The sequence below is a fragment of the Cydia fagiglandana genome, chromosome 9 (genome assembly GCF_963556715.1).
Source record: "Cydia fagiglandana chromosome 9, ilCydFagi1.1, whole genome shotgun sequence".
Lineage (NCBI taxonomy): Eukaryota > Metazoa > Arthropoda > Insecta > Lepidoptera > Tortricidae > Cydia > Cydia fagiglandana.
Window position 1 is genome coordinate 3,176,094 of NC_085940.1, and position 23,881 is coordinate 3,199,974.

Here is a 23,881-nt window from a genome sequence, read left to right on the forward strand (position 1 = left end):
AGTAATCGGTTTACGTTAGGGCGTTTTGGGAATGTTTTATTGCGTTTTACGTTTAAAATTACGTATTCCGCGGTCGTATGAAACGAAATTTGCAATGAGCCGCGTCGAAATACCATGTCACGGAGAAGTTATATACAATTAAAATTTTGCGGTTAATTAGTTTTCCTGTTTTTAGTTAGAAAGTGTCGAAGAATGGCTCCATTAATTGTTACACAAGCTTGGACGGTCACATTCCTTTTCTAGTCATTTGTTTTGGAAAGTAAGTAGGCCATACTTAAGGGGCCCACTGATTCACAGTCCGCCGGACGGTATCGGCCTGTCAGTTAGAACAAAATTTTGACAGTCCCGAATAACTGACAGGACGATACCGTCCCCTTTAAGGGGCCCACAGATTACCAGTTCACCGGACGATATCAGCTTGTCAGTGGTTCGGAGCTGTCAAATTTTGCGTTTAACTGACTGGCTGATATCGTCCGGCGAACTGGATATCAGTGGGCCCCCTTATGTTTAGGGTCAGAATGAAACTCTCGAACAAGAACCACACACACACAGCCCGAAATAAGAATTCAGTATTCTTAATATAAAGAAATACAATGTCAATTTAAATTGTCTATCTACAATCATACATATATGAACATTCAGCAAAAACCATTAGCTTTAAACTCCTGTATGCAAATGTTTGCAGAGGATGGTTTTGCTATTGTACAAACGTAGGATAGATTATTGTCAAAGTGTGGAAAAAGTGTGTTCATCGATTTATAAGACGTTATCACATCAAAAACCTTTTCTAATGGAGCTAATTAGGAAATTTTAATATCCTTAAATTTTTTACACCGTACGTTGCCTATCCGCAAAGTAGAGAATTTATTATTTACCCATCGCAAAGTAGAGAATTTAAAAGCCTATTTTTAGGACACCTTTACAGATGGATACATTTTTTCACTAATTGAGACACAACTAAGAGAGTGATATTTGTTTATTTTGTTGTTCTTACCACATTTGGTGTTAACCTTTAAATTTGCCGTTACCTGCAAACAAAAATAAAACAGGATTAATATTTGGAACTAGTAAATACCGAAATAGTCAGAAATACTTAAAATTAATCGAGAAATCTGAAAATATAAAGTCTAAAAAAGATGATTATACCCGAGTAATTTTTATTGTATTGTCCAGAGAAGAGACCTTTTTCTGAAAATTATTTGACCCGCTCCGGGTTGTTCCTGGCGCAGAGGTTGTCCATCGCGGTTCAACGCGGTAACGCAGCAAGTGTGATGGGCACCTTTGCGCCGGAGGCGATGCGGGATGGGTTGTTTGATTAGTTTTTATAGGTTAGTTTAGGTTTAGATGTAATTTATAGTTTTAGATTTTGACCCAAAAGCAGCATTTTTTTCTTCAATTCAACTTGTTCAGTAGCTTTGCGAAGTAGTAAGTAATGCAGGTTTTCCAGAGATAAGACCTAGACCTAGCTAGATCGATTTATATTAACAAGGAAACACAATGTAACATTATTATTATAAATTAGAGTCCCACGTCCCAATTATTATCGAAAACGCTCGTGTGTATGGATAGCGTCAATGTAATTAGTATCTGGCGTCACACAGCCAACTGCGCCGCTGAACTAATAAGGGCGAATTGTGCCGTTTTCATATTTGCACAAATTACATTAATGCTTATTGCCCTGCTGGGAGATAGTCCTGACATTACACACGGGCGTTTTTAATGCTATAGACAGCGTTTTTTGCTGTGATTTTCAATTAGCGTTACAGTCAATGCATAAATCACACTGCACTGGTCGAACCTGGGGTATAAACCGAAATTCGCAAATTGCGGGCATCTTTCTCTGAGCCCCTACGCTTCATTGGAGCAAAAGAGAAATAGCTCTCCGCAATTTGTGAATTATTATTTATTATATATAGGTACTTAAATCTAAAAGTTCTCACAAAAGTCACTCGAAATCTCGTGTCTGGGCATGAACTTTACCACTAATACCAATTAAGTAAGTTTTTTTTTGCACATTGAGCTTCCTAACCTACAAGATAATAATGAGCCCTCCAACCTCTAGCTACCCAGAGGCCTATAAAAGGACCGTTAAATTCTAATTAGAATCTTTATTTTGAAAAATCTAAAACTTTGCACGTTTTGACGTCTAGGCAGCTAGAAGCTAAGACAAAAATGAGCGTTTGAAACGCAGCGTCCAACCTGCCTAACCATCACGAGTTAGCGTATTAACGCGGCACATCTGTATAATGACGTTACTCGACTTTCCTGACGTCTTTGTACCGTTGATTGTCGCTTGTAATTGCCTACATTCTGTGATGTCGTCTCCGACAGAAATTACAGAGATATTTTACTAATTACCAACGTGATTGTTCGTGATTTGCGTTGCGGAACAAAAATTAAAGCGGAATTCTGTTGTTACAGTCTTAACCATGTTTGACTAAGATCGGCTACGGTAGTTTCTATCGTGTTTTAGAGTCCGCCACAAGCTCGGTTCTCCATACAGACACATAAACAAGATCTTATAAACTGAAATAAATGTCATAGAACTAAGAAAAAGTGACCAAGTCATTGGCCCTTGCCTTGGGAGGCAGTATTGTTTATACTAGAAAATAAAACAAACTTATATATTTTCTGAAAATAATTTAATTTGTTCTAATACTTCTAAAAGCAAGATCTTCCTCGCGATATCCCAACTTTTGCCACGGCTCATAGGAGGCTGGGGTCCGCTTGGCAACTAATCTCGAGAATTGGCGTAGGCACTAGTTTTTACGAAAGCGACTGCCATTTGACCTTAACATAATCCTTATTTTACGTATCGATGAAAAACCAAATTTAATTTTGGATCATTTCATATAGGGCTTCTTTGTATTGAAGAATAAATGTGAATTTCAATTTTCATTATGTATTTTGAAGGTTGAAAGGAAATCCTCGACTGAGTTATTTTTCCTTGCACTTTGCATTTTATATTCTCGCGTGGACTCTTATAAGATCATCTGTCTGAGAGGGTGGAACTGCTTGGCAGAATCTTTTAACAACTGGCGAAAGATGGGAGTAATATTCTTCGAATGCATATTATGAATTATACTCGCATGTAATCTTTTACAAACTACATTCGGTAGGTTTATTCGATTAATTTCACACGTGGTGGGTATTATACAAGTTACGGCCGAATGTGACCAGTGTTTTTTTAATCCTAACTTTTTAAAAGGCTTGACAAGTTTAACGTACCTAGTCACTTAGATGTTAGTATCTGGAAGACCGAGCTTTGCTCGAAAAACATATAAAAACTAAAAAATGCACGTTTTCTCAGAGATAAGACCCAGACCTAGTTAGATCGATTTATCGCCCCGGAAAACCCCCATATTCATCGAAATAGTTAGAGCCGTTTCCGAAATCCCCGATGTTTTCCTTCACCGAAAAGCGACTGGTATAAATATCTAATGATATTTCGTACATAAGTTCCGAAAAACTCATTGGTACGAGCCGGGGTTTGAACCCGCGTCCTTCGGATTGAAAGTCGCACGCTCTTACCGCTAGGCCACCAGCGCTTTAGGTACATCCATATATGCGCATAATATTATTATCTAAAAGCCAGTGGCTATAAAATATGCCCTTATGCACCTGCTGTTAAAAAAAGCTGCTTAATTGAGAATTTACACGTCGGCGTTACAAATTAACAAGATTAAAAACCGCTAAGTCTAAACTAAGCGGATTTGGAGACAGAATTTATGATTGTTTACGTCGGCCTGGCGTCGGCAGCGGAAAATGGAGGGTATTCGGATTTTTTTTTTTTAGTTCTAACATACAAAATAAACAAATTTACACATTTGAAATTTCGCCAAACTGCGAAAAAAGAAATGATACCAATTTTATAATGGATGAATGGATGGATCTGAATCCCTCAAGTTTTTTCTCCTATCTTTGCATTCCCTGATATTGTTTGTCATAATGATCAGTTGTCCTAACACTAAAAACCCTAATTTTGGTTTCCCTAATTATTGATTACATATCCTGATGTTATTAAGCATATTATTTTCTTTTTTGCTAGGGTCGCAGTTCTAACCCTAACATAACCTATTTTTGTGGCAGCAAGTTCTAAAACCTAACCATTTTTCAGAGCCTTACATTATGGAGAATAATCGTTATGACAATTGATTGTTAGGGCATGTGCCCATTAGGACAAACCAGTTAGGGCAAGTGACTTTAGGACAAACGTTGTTAGGGATTCAGAATGACACCCTTTTATAATATTACCTAAGAACTTGAGAGTCGATGGAATCTAAAATGAAGTAATGCGTAGTTGTATTATTTACTGTTATTAACTTCATCATCATCACAGGCCTTTCCGTCTATTGCTGACGATTTATGCATTGCTTTTTAGACAACGGGTTTGGTGACTGTGGAGGCCGATGCCTGAGCGGTTATTAACTTACACTTACTCTAAATAATAAATAAAAAATAAATATTATAGGACATTTTTGAACAAATTGACTTAGCCCTACAGTAAGCTCAAGAAGGCTTGTGTTGTGGGTACTCAGACAACGATATATATAATATATAAATACTTAAATACATAGAAAACAACCATGACTCAGGAACAAATATCTGTATCATCATACAAATAAATGTCCTTACCAGGATTCGACCCCGGGACCATCGGCTTCATATTACACAGAATAGACTGGTATCCGAGTAACTTTCTCCAGGCTTGTTTGTATCACCGCTAAGGTAAAAATATGCTCATACCTTGAAGAAAAAATGTGTTTATTGTTGTTCCACAAAGGGGAAACGGTTGAGACTTAGCGAGACGCTATAAAATAAATTTTCTCGTCGGGGTGGCTGGGTTCTATTCACGGTTAATCTCTCAAAGGCTGATCCGATCTGGCACACCTGTTCATTTTCATTTTTAGACACGACAAATAAGCAAGATTTAAGAACGACGAGAACGTTTGTAAAGAAAACAGCTATTTTCGTATATAAATATACGATGTTTACGCAAAATGTTAGGTTATTATAATTTTTCTGTTAAAAGAGCCTTTTGATGAAAGTTTTGTAGCTTCTTAGATATTTAGACGAGTTCCTGGAGCGGAAATCTAGTATAATTATCATGGATTTTGCCTTTAATGTTTGTTTTCAGTGTTTATTTAATTATTTTATGTCTCAATGAATAAAGCGTATATATGAAAGTAGGTACCTATTTAACGTATTCAAAGGATTAAAGACAAAATATGTTAATCAATTCAAAATACAGCCGTTTAAAAATTTGTTATGTGTACATATCTCTACACGGCGGGACGAAGTTGATATCTGGCGGGAAAAAAATTGAATAAATTTGAACCTTATGTCATTCTATTTTAAGTTCAAATTCCTTCAGTAAAATATCTCGAGTTATCAACTTCTTCCCGCCGTGTACGGGTATTTTCTTTATAAAAGCGTGGCTTGCCGGCAATATTAAATTCGTAGGTATACCTACGCTAATTAAATGTAGGTACTCTTTTTCAAACAAAATATGTAGGTACCTACACATAACAAGTTTTTAGACAAAGATAAGAAATAACGCCTTAAAAACTAATGCGCTCCCCACAAACTCAATTTTATTTTGTCACTGTTAAGACTTCTCCGTCTAATATCTCATTTCATTCAAAATTCCTTTTATAAAGCCCCGCCTCCACACCGCACTGTCCTTATGACTGTCATCCAGATTTAATATCACATCTTCCATTTGTACGGGTTCTGCCGAGTGGCAATTTCCCTCCTTAAATTATATTTCGACGTACACGCGTACCTAAACTAAATACGTATACGACCCGAAAGATAAATTTTATTTATATTTTTCTCTGCCACAGTCCCAACGTGCTCTTTTACTGGGCTTTTATATTGATGGTTTTATCTCTTCGTGTTTTTTTCCCCAGTTCAAACGTGACATAAAAAGTGTGATGTAAAATCAACGTAGACTAGAAAATACTGAATATACAAAGTCGATAGTAAATAATTGAGATGCGGAACTTTGTATGAGATTTTATAGTTTTTCAAAGTAAATTATCCTGAGTTGCTGGCTGCATCCACTTCACTTTGATGGAACTTTTCGAAGATGTAGTTAGTACGGACGACTATTACTCACAAGTGGGTTAGACTGGGTTCTTTATTGGCAGGATCTTGTTGGAATCTTTATTTTATTGTTGAGGAGGTTTCGTATTGAGATTGTGTTGAGAAATGTAGGTCTAGATAAAGTATGAATGGATTTCTTTAGAAAATCAAAGATCTTTTGATTAAACAAGAGAGTTGCTTCCATCTTTAAGCGCAGTGCTTTGAAATTCTCATTATTTGGATGCTGGTTGTTGTCTGAAACTAGTTATTAAATTTTCTCAGGATTATGAAGCAGAATCAACTAACTAATTGTATATCATGACGTTACGAATTAGAATCCATATAGATAAAGCTAGTAACGAGACACTTTGTAATCTTTCTTCTTCTTCAGTCGGCCCCTTAATACTGAGGATCGTGACATCATATCCTTCTGTTGAAGACCAGGTTCCTCCATAGGGTTCAATCCCCGCCAAGCGCATGGCCTCGTGCAGTTTTAATTGCATAGGTGCCGTAATTTGCACACCATCTAGTGTCCTACTAGATCTTTATACATACAAATAAATGTGAAGATATAAAGCTCAAACGCTCATTGTAAGTTCGTGATGAGCTGTTAGTATAATGGTAATTTGACGTATAATGGAGGTTCCTCGAACGAGATCGCGCCGAAGTTAAATGTCCGCCTATCAGCGCGCGATCGTGATCGCCGTACTAACATGAACATAGACCATCAATGAATCTTAAAGCTTTGAGAATAAGGTTCAAAATATGTCAGTCAAATGTATACGATGAGTAACAAATCAACCTTGTAGAGAGCCGTATTACTCAACGTACCTTTGGAAGCGATGCATGCGTTTGATGCAGTACTGTTTAATATTAACTGATAGGAGTAGTTTGTCAAGACGGAAGCATATGAAGGTCGATTGAGTCATGTTTCATGAAACGCTCTTGACAGGTACAACACAAATATCGACTGATAATATCAAACACCTTTAAGAATGTATTTACAATCGTGGGAGTGGCCAGGCGAATAGCAACCGCATTTTTTCTGCGTATCCACACTCGCCTTCGCTTTTCATCCCGACGTTTGCCTAGATGTAGCACGAGTGTGTGCATACACCATATGAATACCTATAACATAATTATTACGTATATCATTTTGATGTTGACGGAAGGTTTCAAGCGTTGCTCGGTTTGAAATGGCCCTATGAAAAGAACAAACGATTGGGGTATTTTGACATTTTTGACAAAGCATTTTAAGAGGATTTAGAGTTAGACCAAGAAAAGCGTTCAATGATTTTGATATCATATGCAGTGCAACTGTTTTTTATACATCATAATGTCATAGTTTGACGTTTAATATAAAACTTGCACTGCGTGTGCTATCAAAATCGTTGTAGACTTATCTTGGTATAACTCTAGTCAAGAAAGCTATTTTTTATAGATAGCAAAAGGTTAACTGGAAGAGATCCCTCAAAGGGATAAGTTCGCCTTTGTACTTCTTACTAATTGCATGTTATTTTTAATATGTCTTTTTGTACAATAAAGAGTTTACTACTACTACTACTACATTAACGTGCAGACAAGCGGTCACCGCTTAATAATAAATTCCTTTTAAGAAAAGTCTTAAACGTCAGCAGGGGCACCGTGATTTCCTTAATACAAAAAGCCCAAGAGGGTCGACCCAGTCGACCCACGGTTAAGATTGTAAGGCACGATTGCCACTAAATTTCCAACTAAATTACGCATCGGACATGTCGAATGAACAAGTCGAGCGTCGACTATCGGCGTCCCGAAGGATAGTGAACTCGACTTGACCATTCTTATTCAAATAAGCGAGCGATTTACTCGAGGGAGCCAAGCGTCGGCTTCAGATAGAAACTGTTCCGACAACTAGAATAAAATATGTAACTATTCAACGCTGTTCGTGTGCGTAGCGTTGCTGTTGCCAAATAAACATGTTGGTCGGACATGGAGCGAATGCGGAATGATCCGAACATGTTGGAGTATTTGCTTGGAACCGTTAAACGGACGTGTCAGTGAGAGCAACAGAATATTTACTTAAGGTGCAGTGTTTTCAGAAGTACGAGGAAAGGAAAACCGAGGAAAAAGTGGATGGACTGTGTGAGAGATGATATAAAACGAGCGCAAGTGAATGATGAACTGACGGGTGACAGAGAGGTGTGGAAGAGAAAGACACGCTGCGCCGATCCCAAGTGAATGGGAAAAGGGCAAGAGAATTAGGACTTTCAGACCCTTCTTCGAATGCTGCTTGGCTTGTGCAGTTGGGCTTCGAACCCAACTGAGCAGACGGCAGTGCGTGCCGGGGACCGCGGATGGCATTGTTACTGAATTGTTATTTAGTTTTTTCAATAACAAAAAAAAACGAAATAAGTAGACTAGTTCGATCAAAAATATAAAAAAACAATGTAATAGATGAGTTCGATCAAATATAACATAAGGTATGCATTTTTAAAAGTATTTTTTTTTATATAGTTACAAATTGTTAATGGTCTGTTTTAGCCCTATAGTCATTTTTTTTTTCTATAGAGCGAAAGTTGTTTAATCAGGTTTCAAATCGATGAAGTTACAGCATATAGGTATTAGGCATATAGGTAGGTATAGGTTTAAGCTTGCTATTCATATTTTTGGCAACCGTATTACGATCTTTTAAAAGCTTTACAATTTTCAAAATGCTGGCTGAACCGGCACAGAATAAATAATAGTACTAGGTACAGAAGACTCTCTTTCTAATAAAACACGTCTGTTACGATCAGCACAGATATGGCCGCTAGGTGGCGACAGCGCCACGCGCGGCTTATGGCTTTCCCCAAAATTGGGGTGGAACGGATGTACTTTTAGCTACCTCTAGCAAACCGACGGAATCGCGGAGTGAGCCACGCCTGCCCACGGCACCTTAAGCGGACGGACGTGTCACTGACAGCAACTGCATGTATTTAGTTAAAGAACCTTTAACGACCTATTGTGTGCATAGCACTAGGTTACTGTAAGTATGTTTTCAAGTCAACTGATCGTAACAAGTGTAGATAGCAAATAGTATGTACATACATTATTTGCTTTCTTAAATGTTAAAAGAAATAGGAAAAATATCAAATTATTTTATAAAAATATTTTTATTTGTTCTTAAAGCAGTGGCAGTAGGTAACTTAATTATGAACTACCTAAAATAAATGCCATAAAAAAGTGAATGAGGCCTCCGCCCATATGCCTTTAATAGATTATAATCATAAACTCTAGAAATTCGACCTATGCCACCGGGACTCGAGTGGCATAGTGGTTATGGCGTAACTATGCCACGAGCAGGAGACGCTGGTTCGATCCCAGCCCTGGGCACGGCACTAGAGGGCTTAGTCCTTTCTTTCGTAGGTATTCATTTTGTTTGTTTCGGCTATATGTTGGAGTATTTGGAAAAATAAAAAAAGAATAACATAGCAAAGTGAATAACACAAAATTCTTTTGTAGAAAATCAGTAGCAGAACGCTGTGGAATAAAAATAAATTGTGATATTACAGCTTCCATAATAATCCTTATTTGATTATCCCCACAGGGCAGAACGTCCCAGAGCGGCTACCGCGAAAACAGAAATTCGCAAATTGCGGGGATCTTTCTCTTTTACTCCAACGAAGGCGTAATTAGAGTGACAGAGAAAAATCCCCGCAATTTGCGAACTTCGATTTTCGCGGTTATAGCCCAGCACTCTTGTTGACCGGAGGAAATCACGCAATACACGCACACCACAGACTAAATAGACTCCGTACCGTATTTTAAAGAGGGTATGGAGAGCGCATCACTAGTTACACGTAGCTTAATTTGACTTAAGAATAAAAAGTTACGTCGTGACTGGTAATAGTTACACTAGTTGTATCCTACATAATTTTCTACTACATTAAACCACGTTCATTTTTATTAGGACACTGTTTTTGTACATATTTTTAACATCATTGTGACCTACATTTCTTAACCCATGGTTCAGTTGCCAGGTCTGACTAACTTGTTTTTTTTTTTAAAAACACGTTGCATAAGTCAATAGGTTGAGTCAGGTAGAGTGATTACCCTTCTAAAAAAAACGTCAAGTCAAATGACAATTTGGAAAAATTTAATATTGGATAAGTGTAACCTTTTAATTTACACGACCAACCGTCATGCCCCTGAACAGATGTAGTGCATAATTATTTTCCATCGTATTTTCACGGAAACCTACGAACGTGTCTTGCTATTTCAGTCAGTCTCGGTACAAAAAGTCCTGACGTTGACTGAAGTAGCATGACAAATGCGAATATTTCTGAGAAAATACGATGGAAACAATTATGCACTACATTTGTACTAATTTAGTACGGAAGCATCTACCATTGGTGACCGATAGTTGTCCCTTAAATGCATAGTGTTGCCAAATATCTAAAAAGCATTAGAAAGCTCATAGATTAAAAAAAAGAAGGCTTGCGTTCTTGAACGCATCTTTGTATCAAACGTCAAGTAGTAGAGTGATGATTTAAGGGTTCAATTTACGCAATTTTTTTAATTTATAAAACTTACATTCGTTTTAAGACGAAAAGTCGGAAAGTGTACAAAAATCTAGAGGTTGATAATTTTTAGTATGTGATTTTGAACGGTGTTTTCGGCGTTTGTAATTATTTTATATTTAAAAACTGTATCATAAGTATAGCACAAAATAGTGTATCTTTCTAAGTAAAAAAATCATATAGGTATCTATTACTGAAAATTACATATTTAGATAAATATGATTTAGCCAATTCAACTTCTAACACTAATTTCGCAGTGAAAATCGAAGTTATATTTATTTTTACTATTTTTCCTAGAACCTGCAAACAATGATGTGATACATATATTAATTTCATGAAAAAAGAAAAAATCATGCATTTTGGGTTAAAAGCTCCGTTTATTATTTAAGATGATCTGTGACCACGAACAAACAGATACAGAGTAACGACGAAAATTTACATTAGGCAGGTTTAATGTCGCGAAGCAATCTCATTCCAGGGAGGAAACAGAATCAACCAAGATACTATGACCCGTGAAACGGCGGTACATCTAAGTAGTGTAAAGGCGTGAAGTATGGGCTAGGGGTCCCGGAGGTTGGTGGGATGCATCAGTTACGATGCGTCACGAGATATCGCCAAGACAAATGCGAGCTTGTGTGTAGCCTTCACTTTCTTTCCTTAACGCATTAACTACCGACGCGAGCGACTCGCTGCGGTTGTGGACGATGTGTTTTTCCGGTTTGTAATGAAATGCGCCTACGATCCAGACGATAGGCCCGATTCGGATTTTGAAGTACTTAGACATCTATTAGATATCTTTTAGACATCACCAAGATACGATAACGATATGTTTAAGATATAACCTGTCAAATTTGACATTTGCGCGATTCTGGAGATACTCTTGAACGATTTCCACAGGATATGACTTAGAGATCCAATTCCCATCTAATAGATATCTTACTCTATGTAACGTAAAAGTGACATTGGTTGCCCGAATTGCGCTGCAAAAGAGAACTAGTTGATATCTAAACTATAACGTATCTAGAATGGATCTAGTACGTGTAGTCTCTTGTGAATATCTTGAAGTTCGAATACGGCACTCGCTGCGGTTGTGGCCGATGTGTTTTTCCGGTTTGTAACGAAATGCGCCTACGATCCAGATTCTATATGTCGTTGGCAGTGAAATATTCAAGCAATATTGTATGCCGGCGGCTAGGTTCACGTGACTCTAACGGATTATGACAAGGTGAATGGAAATAAGTTTGAACGGTTATAACTATTATTTTCTCTATTGTACACCTGTGGTTTACCTTGTCAAGTCTACTAAACATATTGCTGTTTATTATTCAATAACAGGACATAATAAGGCCCATTTGCATATAACAATAACGTAATTTGAATAAGTAAAGAACAATAATCCTGAACTTTTCCTTAGTAATTTTGGCATCGTATTTGTATCGCGATTTAAAAACGAAATAAATTCATTTAAAGCTTTTTCTTAGGTCGAAGACCCAATTACTTAAGTCAATATAAACAAAAGCGCCTCGTGGAGGTGTATTCAGATTTAAAAATGTGATATTTATTTGATATCAATCTCACTGTGTCCTTCTTGCATAATGGTAACATTCCATTTCTGACTGCAGCTGCACTACTAGTACTGAACGCGTCGCCGTTATTGTCAATTTCCATAGTAAAATGAACAGTAATGCAGCTGTCGTTGGAAATGGACTGTCACCTTCAGTGTGAATAAGATGCAGTAGTTAACGTTTATGTTCCTAATCTTTCTGTCTCGATGTTATCTTTAAAACTCTTGGTTACCATCCACTCATCTTTACCGCTAGGAACTGATATTAATAACAGATAAATATAATTTAAATCAAATCAACATACGAGTATACATATCAGTTATTTTTGCGGCCTTCGTTGTGTAACTTGTGTAACATATTATTCCTGGTAACAACACTCATGAATTTCCGTGCTGCCTCTCAATTTAAGAGTAAAAATAAAACACTTTTTAAAAGTCAGAATAAGCCTCCGTAACACTTAAATTCTTCGGTGGCTTATCAGGGTCCTCAAACGACCTCTTTATGCAGAAGAAGCCGTTTGTTCCTCTAAAATAGAGGTCGCAAAAGTACTGCTTACTTGGAAATGTCTTAATTTTCCTTACGGACGCCCGTTAAAGTGGCGACGAAGTAAAAATTCGGGTAAGTGCGAGTTGTCTCGCGTCGAGGGTTCCATGCCAATAATTTTTTGTTTTGACTAGGCTGCCTGGTCGTTTTTGAATTTTTCTTATATGTAATATGCAATTGAATTTGATTTTAATTAAACGCTGTTTGATGTAATCACAAATTATGTATAATTATTCTGGAGAAAAACTTTTACTAAAATGCCTCTTTTAGGTATCTCTCCTTTTTAGGGTTCCGTACCCAAAGGGTAAAACGGGACCCTATTACTAAGACTTCACTCCGTCCGTCCGTCCGTCCGTCCGTCCGTCTGTCTGTCACCAGGCTGTATCTCACGAACCGCGTGATAGCTAGACAGTTGAAATTTTCACAGATGATGTATTTCTGTTGCCGCTATAACACCAAATACTACAAACAGAATAAAATAAAGATTTAAGTTGGGCTCCCATAGCAAACGTGATTTTTGACCAAAGTTAAGCAACGTCGGGCGTGGTCAGTACTTGGATGGGTGACCGTTTTCTTTTTGCATTTTTTTCCGTTTTTTTTTTGCTTTATGGTACGGAACCCTTCGTGCGCGAGTCCGACTCGCACTTGCCCGGTTTTTTTTATATAAAAGAGACCATCCCTCATAGACTCATAGAGGTCACCTTTGTACTTTTACAATTATCTGCTGTTACATATCCTTATTTCATACAATAAAGTGTATTAATACTTACCTACTTATTTAGGCATAACTTAGATCCCGTCTAAGCTAACGTCTTTACAAAATTTGGCAGCAACTACTTAAGTGTACCTAACGCCTAAATTATAAGCGCCATATTTTCATTGAAATTGACGTTCAAAATCTAAAAAAATATGATCATATTTTTAGTTAGGATATCCACAACGCAGGCTTCGTCAGGTGGCCACAAATGCAAATCCGCAATATGCTTCGTCCAAAACCAAAAAATTTACGTTTACATCAGGTTACATAGTCATAATAAGGTCTCGTTGGCTTCTTCTACGGAACCCTAAAGGTTCTACAGGGTGGAATTTCGTCGGAGTCACGTACTTTGTTGTAATAATTTAAATGGGAACGTGTTTAGGTTTGCCGGCCGCGGGCCGCGGGCCGCGTCGGGTGTCGCCCTTAATTATTACTTTGACATTTGCAGGGGCGGAGAAAAATTCGCGTCATAAATGTGTTGTGCTTTGTGAAAAAATGTGTAATTGTCGTGATATTTCTGCAGTGTGAATAGAAAAATAAGAGTGAACATAACAGTGAATTCTGACAAGAAATTGTAGAATAATATTATTAGAATGAGGCACCGAATTCCTGTGTGATTTGATATTAAGCTTTATTCGCCTCGGCAGAAAAATATGGCAATGATAGTTCGTGAATCAATATTTTGTATTTATTGTCGAATTTTCTTATTTGTCACAAGTACCTACCTACTTACAAAAATCGCTTAATTTTGAGTATTCATTTGGGCTCGGTTAAATCTCTCCCAACTCCACAGTAATAAAAAAAGTCTGAGCAATTTACCAAAACAACGCATTCTTCATTCTAATTTCTTTTGTTCTCTTTCTCATGAATTTAGAAAAATCTCACGCTTCGCGATTAAATATAATGGTATCAAATTAGACTGACTTTGACCTTTTGTTTTTAAATAGCCATTTAAGATGCACACTGATATTTACTTAGAATATTTAAGGCGCTGTGAATATCCAATAGCCTTGAGGATTCAAGCATGTCTTTTTGTACTAGATTAATGTCAATATATTTTATTTACTTAAATATATGCCAAAAACACTTAACATAACCAATGTCAAATATCTTGATGTTTTAATTTTTGCACAGCTAAAATCAATATGTACTTAAAATTAATTGAATTTAAACTGTTGTAAGACATACTAACATTGAATAATTTACGCGATACACGGCCGTCGTGAACGCTGCTCGCACTGTTAGTGCTTGAGAAAGGAGACCTAGGCTCTCCGAAACATGTCGCGCGAGAGACTAAAAACAAGTGAGTCTAAACCGTAAAATTATTCAATACTTAAAATTAATTTATAAAATAACATTTTATCACAACAACATGTTTAATGCATATTATTTACAATATCTGGGAGCCCGAGTTTTGCTCGGAACACATATAAAAACTCAAAAATGCGCGTTTTCTCAAAGATAAGACCTAGCTAATTTCATCGAAATCGTTAGAGCCGTTTCCGAGATCGCCGAAATATACTTAAATAAATAAATATACAAGAATTGCTCATTTAAAGGTATAAGAGAAATACAAATATCATCAGAAATGAATCAAAATAATAATGAATTTTGTACCAACAACGTCAACGTATTTGGAAGAACATAAACACCATTTGCATAGAATATTCGCGCATGCTGTAATACAGATGTAGCTTAATGAAATCATAATACAGTAGAACCTCTATAATACACGACGAGATCCTCGATAACAGGAAATAAAAATGTAATTTCTTACAAAACTGCTTGAACTCAAAATAGTTCGTCTCAATTACCCAAAATAACCAATGAAACCTCAAATTTCAATTTAATGGGTCACTTGCAATAATATGTTACCGACGAAGGCCGCAAAAATATCTGGGGGCCTTTGCATTTCATTTGCCTCTAGGTTTGAAAACAATACACATATTATTGTATACCAATGTGTGGGTCTGCGTCACAAAAAACTTACGTATTTTATTACAACGTTATGAATGTTATGATACTTGTAATAAACAATACATACACTTGTAAATAAGTACCATTCTTGGACCATAACAGAACTAGTATAACACGAAAGTTTAAGAATTTCTCTTGAGATTCGTGTTATCAAGGTTTGACTACCAAGAAGATTCCCTCCGAGAACATTACAGCAATTAAACCAGATTCTCCACTTACGTAACGTCATTAAGGCCTAGATATTTTTATGGCGCTATAATTAATTTAAATACACGAGAGGCGTATTTTAATTAATCTATTCTTTCGTAACAGTATTTTCATATTTTTATGAAACTTAATCTATTACTGCATCAATGTATATTTTAATTTTTTTTTCATACCGATATTTTTTTACGCTGTGCTTTGGTTTGTTTATGATGTTTTAAAAGTACTAACATTTTGACGTTACTCAGTAAGTAAGTCCTATTAAATAAATTGTTATTAAAAGTAGGTAACCTGCCCGCGCTTGTGGGCGATTGGTACAGTGAATCTTTCTCGATATACAATCGTAATAAAATCCGACTTGAGTATACCAACCGAGAGACGGAATAAATAAAATCAAAAACAATTGAGCATTGTTTCCATAAAAAAAATAAAAGCGGCAGCATCGCAAATATCATTCATTAGCATATTTATTGTGAAAGAGGAATTTCAAACAAACATTATCGTCTCTGTGATAAATGGAATGCGATATAAATTTAAATTTCGATAAAAGCGTTAGAGAAATCGAATGGAATGCTCGTTTAGCCGTTTGACCGCGCGACCTTGACATTTAGTAAGGCAGGTGTTATGCCTGTTTTTATATTCGGATATTTTCACCTTAAATTATGCCTATGGTCAGCGCAAACGCGTTCGGTGCGTGCACGCCAACTATACAGGGTGGAAAGATAAGTCGGGCCCTGGGGGAAACTACCTTAAATCCTTAAGCTGGCTCATTTTACTTAAAGGAGACATTCCTTTATTTTAAAAAAGAAACAATACTGCATTCAAAGTATTTTTCTTTTTTTCTTCAATTTGGCTTACGTCTAAAAAAATCTTAAGTACTAAATATTAGATTTTATGGATATTTTGTACGACAGACGAGTGTAAGGCCTAATGTTTCTTGGAGAAATGTTATCATTAACATTAACTGTATCGACTAGTAGAATAAAATTGCGAATTTTTCTTTTTTGGAATTTTTAGTCGATTCGAGTCCAGGGCGAGGCAAGTGAGTTTTAAAAAACTTTGAATGCAGTTTTGTTTCTTTTTAAAAATAAAGGAATGTCTCCTTTAAGTAAAATGAGCCAGCTTAAGGATTTAAGGTAGTTTCCCTCCAGGGCCCGACTTATCTTTCCACCCTGTATTTATTATGCTCTACGGAACACATTCCAATCGTTATTATAAGACGTTATATTAGGTATATCTGTATTTGTTTGTTTTATTGACGAGTGTAGTTTGAATGTATAAATTCTAAAAGTAAGAATTAAAAGTGATGAATCATCTTTAGCCTCGTATGTTAACCCTTTAAACACCAAAAACTCTGTTTATATATTATTGCCATAAGGACAGTCTGACAGGTTATATGTATAAAGATACGAGCAAATATCGTCTTTATGGTACCTAAGTGACAACGTGGTACCTCTTTGAGAACGTATGCTTAACGTTCTTGGGTTTGACAGATAGCATTCAGAAGGATAAACGGCCTGATTCAAACTTTAACTAGAAACGATATGGATTAGATGTCAGTGTCATAGATATAATATACTTAAAGATTACGTCTAGGCGAGCTGTCACTATTACCACTTTTGTTTAGTGTACGATTAACAATGTGGAACCACCTTGCTGTAGCCATGTCGATAAAGTCATATCGATAAACAATCGACATTTCTTGCAATTTTAATTTTACTTCAAAGGCTTAACGATACCTAAAATGATCAAAAACGCTTTAATCCTTTATTGTGGTTATCAGATCACAATTTTATCGTCATGCCCCAGCAGGGAACCAAGGAAAAGTTCAGATATTGAATTAAAATACATAAATACCTACTAAAATATGTGTTCCGCAATAATTCAATTATTTTATTATATATTGTAATATATTCATTATCCGTTAGCATTTCAATTATGTTTATGTTTAACGAAGATACTGAATCTTTAATTAATCGCTATTTCGTTCCGATATGTAGCATTAATCGACATATAACATGATTAAAATCGACTTTACACATCCCTAAAAGAGCACTCATATATATACGTTTTTACGCACACATACACAACCTGGTTCCACCTAAAACGATAACACCTTGATTTGAAGTCTATCTTGTCAACAGTATGGTTGTCCTTTTTTTAACAACCGGCATTTGTAAAAGAGCGAGGAGAGAGAAATGATACTAATTGTTGCGCCGTCAAAGAGAACAGACAACGTTGGGGCCTTGGTCAATGTCAAATTTGACGTTTCTTCAAACAAAAACGTCACTTTTGACACTGACACAACTAATCCATATCGTTTCTAGATCTATTAATTGGCGTATCTTAAAGTTCGAATCGGGCAGTGAGACACTGGTTCCGTTCAAGCTTGATGCAGAATAGAAGTTCTTGATCACCTTATGCCTACTTGCACCATCCTTCTAATCCGGGGTTTAGTGGTTAAATCGTTAACCCAGTGTCAAATTGTACCGGTAACCATGGTAACTCCAGTTTTAACCAGTCAACCCCAGGTTAGTGGAATGGTGCAAGTGGGCCTTACGCGATAACCGTACCTATATTTTGCTCTAATATCCAATATTTTTTCTCGTGTTTATGAAAATATACTTACGATATTACAAAACTAAATATCTGATGTTGTGATAGGTACTTGATTTTTGCGGTAGGTCAATATTTACATAGAAATTCTTCGGCAGCTTTCGTGAATAAATTTGTACATGCGACATCTATGATGTATGTTACGTTTTCACCTTAAGGCCGGGTCGCCAACATCCGCGTAGCGTCCGGTGGCATGAATGGTCACTTTCTAACTTCTTGCGTGGTTTAACTAGATTTAAGGTACTATTACAACGGAACTAGATTTTTATATTTAGAAGTTGTGGTCGAAGTAGTGAAAGTTGTTATGTTTTAATGATGTCTAGTTAATTATGGAGATGGGCCTACCTACACAATGTGTTACGATGTTAAGCATTTATCAAAAGATCTTCATCATTTTGTAGTGTTACTTAAACATTTTCAAATGTCTTCGGACGGTACAGTCAGTATCAAAAGCAGCAGGTGTTCAAAATGATCTGGACACGAGTTTTCCTTACAATAAAGTTATGTTCAGCCGCTGACTGTAGAGAGTTTAATACTTTTAATAGTTAAAAAAGCATTATCATTTTGCGCTTTAAACTCTGAATTTTCTCTATAATATAAAAAAGGAACTTATTTTACATTTACAGGAGCATGATGATGATGATGATGAACTGATTAGAACGAACAAATTTTAATATAATTTATTTGCTAGTGTGCTATTTATTGAACCCTATATTTTTAATATTGTGTCCCAATGCAATATACTTTCCCGCTCAAAACATGTTTGTGTGTACTAAGTATCTCCAGAATCGTATAAACTATTAAGTTGGTTACATATTGCATGAAAGTTATAACTTATAATATAATAACTAACCTTATAAATCCCGTCGACAAGTTTTGTAAGTTCTTCGGTCTCCATTGCGTTCGATTCTAAACCAATCGCGATCATCAGTTACACACGAAACATAACGTTTACACAAATATCGACTTTAACACTTATAGCACTGAATTCACATTCCATCACTGTCTTCCGCGGATTGTATCACTCAAACACTTTCGAAGACATCTGAAACAAAAATGTTTTTTTATTAAGATTTTTTTTATATTTTTCCAATAGAAATATAAAAAATTCGTTTATAAATATTTATTGAAACGTTAAAAATATATAGCATAAATAAATGAGAAATATAGACCTGATACGAGATAAATATCAGTGATAGTGCAACCGTGAAGCGTGCGCTCTGAGAGCGGCGCGCAGGCAGACTTAGCTCGCCTCTCAATTCAAGTATCTCGGCTTAGAAATACAGTCACCCGACCGGTGTGTTATGGACCTGTTGATGTCTAAACCGCCGATGGAGTGGCTTTTAACTGTTTACATAATCAAATACCGAGTTGTCATTTTCAAATAGCCGTGGGTCATCGACATTTTATTAGTGAAAGGTTAAAGGTTTGAATTTTCGAGATTTGCTTAGATATTTGGACATTTTTATTGAATAATATATACTCTGTATCTTTAGGTATTTAAATACCTAAATAATGGCTCCTTAAGCCAGTTAAGAGTAGATGAAAACATTATACATGATCAAATAATACATTATTTGATAGATTAAAGTCAAATCGTTCAGTCACAGATCCAGGCGGTTTTCTATTTGGTTGATTAACCAATGTTATAACTACCCGAAAATTTAGAAATTATTTTGTTTAAGTTCTTTATACATAAAGATACAGACTATGGCTTCTTCCCGTGACTTTATCCGTGTGCAATAATGACGATAATTGAAAAAAACTATCCTATATCTATCTATAATTTTATCTAAATCGGTTTAGCGGTTTAAGTGTGAAGAGATAACAAACAGACAGAGATATTACTTACGCAATTATATACGAGTATTAGTAGGGATGAAAGTCAATTGAATATTAACAATATACAGAAACTATGTAGTCAATAAATAAATAACTGACATATTGAGTAAACTTTTTACTTGAAACCCGCGGGGCTTTTAAATGATGAAAAGTAAATTACGAAAGCGTATTTTGGCCAATGCCAACGCAATCGCAAATAATTTTAAATATACATGCGATTTGCGTGGCAGGTGTTACCTACGCCCCTATAGTAGGTGCTGAATAGGCGTAACAATAAGTGACTTTCGATTTCATGGCCGCTGCGCCCACGGCCTATCCGGTTCCGTTCGATCTTCGAATTTTAAATCATAAACTTTACTTTCCCTTTTCGATTTAAACTCAAAATTGACACGGAAATGGATTGGCTGATAAATTAGCTGCGTGCAGACATTTTGCATAATTACACAAGTGCTTTATGCACTAGGCCGGCTAATCGTATGCGTCGGCTCGTCAGTTAAGTCCGCATTAATACCAGCCTATACCGGCTATTGTATTCCTAAAACGACAAAGTTTGCGGCCGCATTTTTTCAATTGTCTAAGCCGTCTGGAACTATCGCGAAGTTTTTTCCCGCGTCACATGCCGAGGAAAAATATGAAACAATTTCCTGAGGGGATCCGTAACTTCGTTCTGAACTAGGGAGATTCTCGCCTCGCGTCTCCCTTGCATATGCACCCGGCCGAGAAAAGCTGGGCTTTCCACTTTTCTTTTTCCCCGCGGCACGGAAACAAGTGTGCGACGGCTGCTTATTTCAGTTTCAACTTGTTTAGCTTGGATTGAACTAGTTGGATACGGATTTGGGAGTTGAAAGCCTCGTAAATAACCACATTTGTGAGTACGGAGTGTATCAGGGATAGATAACGTTCGGAATCCGGTGTACATTTCAGGTCTGAGCTTTAAACTTAGGAAGCTGTAGGTACAGGTACACTATTCTTTCGCGAATGTATGAAAGTTTGTAGGATACTAGATCTTTTTTTATCCTGTATTAGATTTGGATGTGGAACAACAGATGCTTTTGTTATTTACGTTTTGTATAAACCATTTTACTCGTATGTAATAGTTCAATAAACTGCACATTTTTCCATTTGGAACCAGTTAAGCAAGCATGCATGGTTCAGGAGGCAGACGTCTTAAAAGCTCATGTTGATTATTATTATTATTTAATCGTATAACTTGATGATATAGAGCTTCGGAATACATCTTTTACAACGCACGTTAACTATTACTAAAAATAAACTAACCTCCATGGCTCCGCCATTAGAAAATTAAACAAGCATAATCTACAAAAACAGTGGTATCGAATTCGCTCGCAAAATTTCACGATAATCGATTTGAAAAATGCGACCTGTAGAGGAGACAATTGCTGTACAACCGGAAAAATATACGAAAGCAATATGTTAGCGTAAGTCTTCTATTCGAAATAACAGATATAAAATTATCTTCCCGTGCCAAGTCTGGGTCGGCATAAAATAATAGGGACGTAGCAGTCAACGCTCCGCGTTCCGCTGACGAGACTTGTTATCCTGCATATGGCCGCACGTTGGGGCTGAATATTCATATTCTTAGCTGAGCTGGATGGATTGTATTCAGGAGTACGTCTAGACAGAAATGGCCTTTCAGATATCTACCTACCTAAAAAATGTTAACCTTTTAACCGCCGTAGACTATTATAGATACAAAATCGGGCCCATTTCGCCGCGGTCTGATAAATAAGACAAAATTCGTGTAACTTTGTACCGCCGGCGACACGAGCACGCTCGATGAAAAATCTATGGCGTTTAATAGGTTACTTGACTAAGGACGTGTGTTGTATGTGTAGGGGCCCGATTCGGATTTTGAAATAGACATCTTTTAGACATCACCAAGACACGATAACGATATGTTTAAGATCTAACCTGTCAAATTTGACATTTGCGCGATTCTGGAGATACTCTTGAACGATTTCCACAGGATATGACTTAGAGATCCAATTCACATCTAGTAGATATCTTACTCTATCTAACGTAAAAGTGACATTGGTTGCCCGAATTGCGCTGCAAAAGAGAGCTAGTTGATATCTAAACTATAACGTCTATCTAAACTAAAACAAAATGGATCTAGTACGTGTCGTCTCTTGTGAATATCTTGAAGTTCGAATACAGCAGTAGGTCTTTTTCTGCATGTTGGAAATGTTTAATAATATTTTATTTATAGTTGATGGAAATCCTGTTCATATTAACTCTACTCAGTCAGTAGTTTCGATGCTATAAAAAATTTACACTTGCTGCTGCATTACTGTTGCGACATTACTGCGGCGGCGTCGTCGATCCTTATTTGGACATTAAATATTATATGTAAATATAAATATACCCATGCTAGGCACAAATTTATTGTTACAAGTATACATGTCGCCTGCTTAGACGGCAAGACACGAAACTGCACTGTACATGTCATAAATAGGATTATTAGAGCCCAATCATGTTTACGAGACGTATTTCCTATTGATGTATTGCGGGTTTCAATCTATGCAACGCGTGCATATGACAACAAAATTGGATACTCACCTCCATACGTTCATTTACTATGAATATATTCGCCGTAAGTCTGAAATTCGTGTTCGCGCCAGCAAAATGGGTAGTTTATTAATTTATTGATAGATTTTCGCAACACCGCGTGCTGCCTCTGCGAGTTTTCACAATTTTTTATTGACTAGTCACTGATAGGTACCTACTTATTTCCAAACGTTAAATAGAATTTGATTCATCGCAGTTATAATCCAAAAATTAGCATAAATAAAGCAAATTGAACCCTTAGTTCAAAAATCTTAAAACTATATCATTAAATAAGAACAATACTTAGAAAACTCTGCATATGACATATATAAAATATATAATAACATTGTTCTGTTATTAATTAAGTATATAGTACCTATCTTCTCTGCGTGCATTGTGGCCTGCCCATTGCCACTTCAGCTTGCTAATCCGTTGCACGCAAAGATGGCCGATGGGGTCGAAAAGTGCTCGAGTGGAGACCACGGACTAGCAAGCGCAGCGTAGGACGTCCACCCACAAGATGGACGGACGAGCTTGTTAAGGTCGCCGGAAGACGCTGGATGCAGGTCGCTTCCAACCGGCACGTATGGAAGTCCAAGGGGGAGGCCTATGTTCAGCAGTGGATGTCTTATGGCTGAGATGATGATGATGATGATAGTACCTATGTTAGTACTTACTTAATAACAGAACAATGTTATTGCAATGAGATACTAACAAACAACTGCAATTATTAATATCTATATTTTTATTATGTAACATCCGTTCAATAAGTTATAATGAACGTCTAAAACGAGTCAACTGGAAAGCTGTCGGATGTTTTAATTAGTGCAGTCCCCATCAATAATATTTACACACTTTTGCACCTTATACTGGAGTCAGTTATGTAACGCTGCCATACATGACCCAAAAATTTTTTATTAAGCTATGAGCTTCATCACATCTGATATTTGAGTAATTCTAAGCATTTCTAGCCTGAAGTGGGGGGGAGGGTGGGGTACAAAGACGGCCGCCATCCGTCATCTTTAAAAAAAATCTACTCTGATCCTGGTGGGTACTAGGGCAAGTTTGGTATCATTTTCGTATAAACCAAAGACGTAGAATTCATTGCTGATATTTGTTTTTTCAATTTCATAGTAATTTTACAAGAAAAACGTAAAAAGGTGAAAAATTTGGTTGGAGATTTT

General features: G+C 36.5%; 1 protein-coding gene across 2 annotated transcripts in view; it reads right to left on the reverse strand.

Annotated features, from left to right (window-relative positions):
- LOC134667143 (brain-specific angiogenesis inhibitor 1-associated protein 2) overlaps positions 1–23,881 on the reverse strand; it is a 105,848-nt gene that overhangs the window by 56,847 nt on the left and 25,120 nt on the right. For both annotated transcript variants that reach the window (XM_063524435.1, XM_063524434.1), the window contains exon 2: positions 19,141–19,332. In XM_063524435.1, coding sequence (XP_063380505.1) covers positions 19,141–19,215 — 75 coding nt within the window. In that variant the 5' untranslated portion in view covers positions 19,216–19,332. The remainder of the gene's footprint in view (positions 1–19,140; positions 19,333–23,881) is intronic.